The 4,125-nt window shown below is 32.8% G+C and overlaps 1 protein-coding gene across 1 annotated transcript; it reads left to right on the top strand.

The window, feature by feature from the left end:
• Window positions 1–1,901: 1,901 nt before the first annotated feature.
• LOC110095931 lies at window positions 1,902–3,282 on the top strand. Its single transcript, XM_020821660.1, has 3 exons — window positions 1,902–2,208; window positions 2,442–2,915; window positions 2,996–3,282. Exons 1-3 carry the CDS (start codon window positions 1,902–1,904, stop codon window positions 3,280–3,282), a joined length of 1,068 nt encoding a protein of 355 aa, XP_020677319.1.
• The last annotated feature ends 843 nt before the right edge of the window (window positions 3,283–4,125 follow it).

The following is a 4,125-nucleotide window of genomic DNA, read 5'->3' on the forward strand; positions in this document are numbered from 1 at the left end:
CAATATTAATTAGCCTCAAGCCTTGTCTTAGCTAGATTGAACAATATCTAATAGATATTAGAAGACTGATCAAGGAAAATTTTGTTATAATATGTTGTGGTTACAAGTTTTATCAATAGAATTATGTTCTTACATTTATTAATTATCATAAAATGATTACTCCCTCAACTTGTCTGCTTAAACGGTTGTGATATTGCAAGATTTTCTAAGGAAAATTATATGAAACAAAATTTACACTCATTATTTAAATTTTAAATCATATTTAATCCAATAAAGTACAATCTATCCACAAATGGACATTCACTATGCTTGACCATCCCTAATCACTTAATGATATAAGTGCTTAGCTTTCTCTCTATTTTGCATGCATTTCTTGAATTAGTTTGCATCATCAATACTTTTGCACTCCTAAAAAGCAATCCTAATTATAAATAAAGCATTGCAAATCTTAAACAACATTCATTGATTATTAACCTTAATTAGGAGTTTCCTTAGATTCTAATGTCCAATATATAATTAACTATAGGTTATAGTTTCCAATAGAAGATTCAAAGCCCTATACTAAAATAAATAAAGCTTTAGTGACCACACCTTAGAATTTTCAAGGGAAATCTTAGCAGTAAACAAATCTACCATTACAGAAAAATCATATATTACCGACAAATTTTTCGAAGAAAATTTGTTAAGTTTCTGACGGATTTGAAAGGTTTTTGGCAAAAAAAATTTCATTGATAAAATGAGCATCGGAAAAAATTTTCGCCGAAAAAAAGAAAAATTTTCTAACAGTTATTCGACGAAGAAAAGCCTTTGAAAAAACTTAAAAAATTACAAATGGCTGCCCACCAGGCCTGCCCCAATGTGCTGCCCAGCTTCCTGCACGCATCAGCTTTGCCCGGCTGTTCATTCGGCATGTCCATGGAAGCTCCCGCCTACCCGTCTGAGTTGCCCGACATCCTGCCCGCCTGACCGCCTGAGTGTGGATTCAAACTCAAGAACTATTCAGTTTGAGGGTATCAACCACTCTGTTATGGACTAAGATGCGTTAACAAATTTACTATTTTATATTTAAATAGAATACTACAGAAATTAAAATTAAATAATATTATTAAAGTTAAAGTTAAAAGTTATTTAAAAAATAATAAGTTATAGGAAATAAATGTTAAAATAATTAATTTTATTAATATTAAAGTTAAAAGGATTAAAGTTATTAATATTAATATTAAAAATAAAAGTTATTAATATTAGTATTAAAGTTATTAATAAAATAATAAGTGAAGATCATTAATAAATAAGTTAAAGTTAATAATATTAATATTAAAGTTATTAATAAACTAATTTGTTAAAGTTATTAAAAAAAGTAATTAAAATAAGCTATAAAATTATTAATTAATTAAATTACAATTTTTTTAAAAAAATTTTATTAAAATATGCCAAAAATTTTGGCAGAAATAAATCCGCCTTAAATGCACTGAAAAATCTTTCTGAAAATTAGTCTGAAATATTCCTTCATAATTCATTGGAAATCCCCCAGAAATACACCAGAAAATAGTCCATCGAAAATCCATCGGGAATTCCGCTAGTAATAATTAAAAAAATTTCCTATTGTGTAGATTCCACTAATCATACCTCTTAAATATATTAATAGATAACTTTCGTTCACTCATTGAAATTCATTAGATTCCTTTCAAAGACAACAAAGTGCAAGATATCAAATTGAATAAAATAAATTCATGCAAAATCATCTGCTCCCCGCTCTCGCCCTAGCGCCGCTCGGGCGATTTTAGGGTTTCCTGTGCTGTCCTTTTTCCTTCTCTCTTAGAGGGGGCTTTGTGTGAGATCATTTGCTCGTTCCTTGCTGTTGGTGTTCTTGTTCTCATTCGGCCCTTTAGGGCCTCTTTGCAATGGTGGGGATTTCTTCCTCAACGCCTTGGGGTAACGTCGCCTCCCAGACTCAAGATTCAAACAAAGGCTTTTTCAATCTTGATTCAGAGGTTCCTTCTCCACCTAAATCCCGTTCGTTTAAAGATGTTCTTTTAGGATCATCAGGTGATACCTTACCTTATATTACTCAAACTACTTTTAATGGTATGCTGGTTGTCTTGATCTCTGACAATAAAGTTTTAAAACCTGTTTCCCCCTTTCGTTTTATGTTGGTTGGTAAGTTTGGCATCCGTCAGCCAAACCTTGATGCGATTCGAGCTTTTTTCGGTAATTTGAAGCTATTGGGTTTTTATTCGGTTGGTCTCTTAGATTCTAAACATGTTGCCATACGACTCTCTAATGATCTTGATTACAGTCGTGTTTTAGCCCGTAGATCTTACTTCATACTTAACTATCAGATGCATATTTTGTAATGGACGCCTTTCTTTGATGTTAAAGAAGAATCTTCGATATATGGATTTCTTTTCCAAATTTAAGACTTCATTTATTTAATTCTAAAGTGTTGCATGCCCTTGGTTCGATCTTTGGTCGGCCTTTACAAACGAACCAGGCAACTGCATCAAGAACCCGACCTTCTGTTGCCCGGGTTTTAGTTGAAGTTGACATTACTAAGAAGCATGCTAAGGAAGTTTGGGTGGGTTCTAAAGCTCTTGGTTATTTACAAAAGGTTGAATTTGAAAAGTTTCCTAATTTTTGTAATCATTGTAAATCTCACGATCATGCAGTGTCTGAATGTTTTAAACTACATTCGGAGCTCAAGAAGATTTCCAACAACTCCACTAGAAAGGTGGGAATTGCGGCTACTGCTAATGATAAAACAGAGAATTTGGCTCCTGTGTTACAGGATGAAAACCTTTCCAATGTTGAGAAGGTTGGAAATGATACTATAATTGCTTCGGAAAATATGATGCTTTTAGATAAGTCTAACAATTCTCCTGTGAAAGATTTGGTCAATGAGAAACATACTGAAGATTGTGAATTAATTCTAATATTTTTATTTCAGTAGACTCTATGCTTCATAATGTTGATTCTCCGAATTTAATGCTTAATATAGATAAATCTGATAAGGGGAATGAGTATATGGAGGAATGCGAAGAAGGGGAATATATCCCCAGTAATAATCCGATGGGATCAGAGGACCTTAATGGTAATAAGGGAAATGTGGATTCTCATATGAAGACTTCTTCATCTAGCACCTTTCATAATGTTACTAAAATGAATGAGGAGGAAGGCTCTCCCAAGATGAATAAGAAAAAAAAAAAGAAAAATGGCAAAGCCCCTTTACTAGATACACCACTTTCTACTAGGGCTCAAGCTAATACCAAAAGTTCTAATGATTAAATCCCTTATTTAGAATGTGAGAGGGATTGGGAGGTCGGATTCTAAGACTTGTGTTAGGAATTTATGTCGTGTGCACAACATTCAACTTTTGGTTTTACTTGAACCTTTTATCTCGTCAGACAAAATTATTTCTACCACTTCTAGTTTGGGTTTTAACAGAAGTTTTGCTAACTGTTCTAATAAAATATGAATTTTGCGGAAAAATCATGTCAATGTTAATGTCATTTCTGATTTTCAACAAGTTGTTCATGTCCAAATCTCTTATAACAAATTTAATTTTAATGCCTCTTTTGTGTATGCGGTATCTACTAGATTGGGCAGAATTCCTCTTTGGGAGTGCCTATCGAATTTTGCTCACAACTCTATTGGTCCTTGGTGTGTAGAAGGCGATTTTAATATTATTTCTCATGCTAGTGAAAGGAGAGGGGGAAACCCTCCTAATGTGAATGCTATGGATGATTTTAATCAAATGATATTTAATTGCAATTTAACTGACATTAGCTTTTCTAGTAGTAGTTTTACTTGGAGTAGAGCTAAGATGTGGCAAAGGCTTGATAGAATCCTGTTTAATAATGATTAGATTAGCAATTTTCATATGACTCAAGTTCAGCACTTGAGTAGAACCATATCTAACCATGCGCCTCTTCTTATGAATATCTTTGATAACAACATGAAGGCTTCTTTGGCTTTTAGATTTTAAAACATGTGGATTAATCACTCTGAATTTCTTAGTGTGGTGGCTAATAATTGGCATGCCATTGTTTTTCCTGATAACAATGTTAATGGTATGGCTAGACTTTGGGCTAAGTTGAGTAGACTTAAATAACTTCTTAGATGGTGGAA

The sequence above is a fragment of the Dendrobium catenatum genome, unplaced genomic scaffold, assembly GCF_001605985.2.
Source record: "Dendrobium catenatum unplaced genomic scaffold, ASM160598v2 fragScaff_scaffold_718, whole genome shotgun sequence".
Classification (NCBI taxonomy): domain Eukaryota; kingdom Viridiplantae; phylum Streptophyta; class Magnoliopsida; order Asparagales; family Orchidaceae; genus Dendrobium; species Dendrobium catenatum.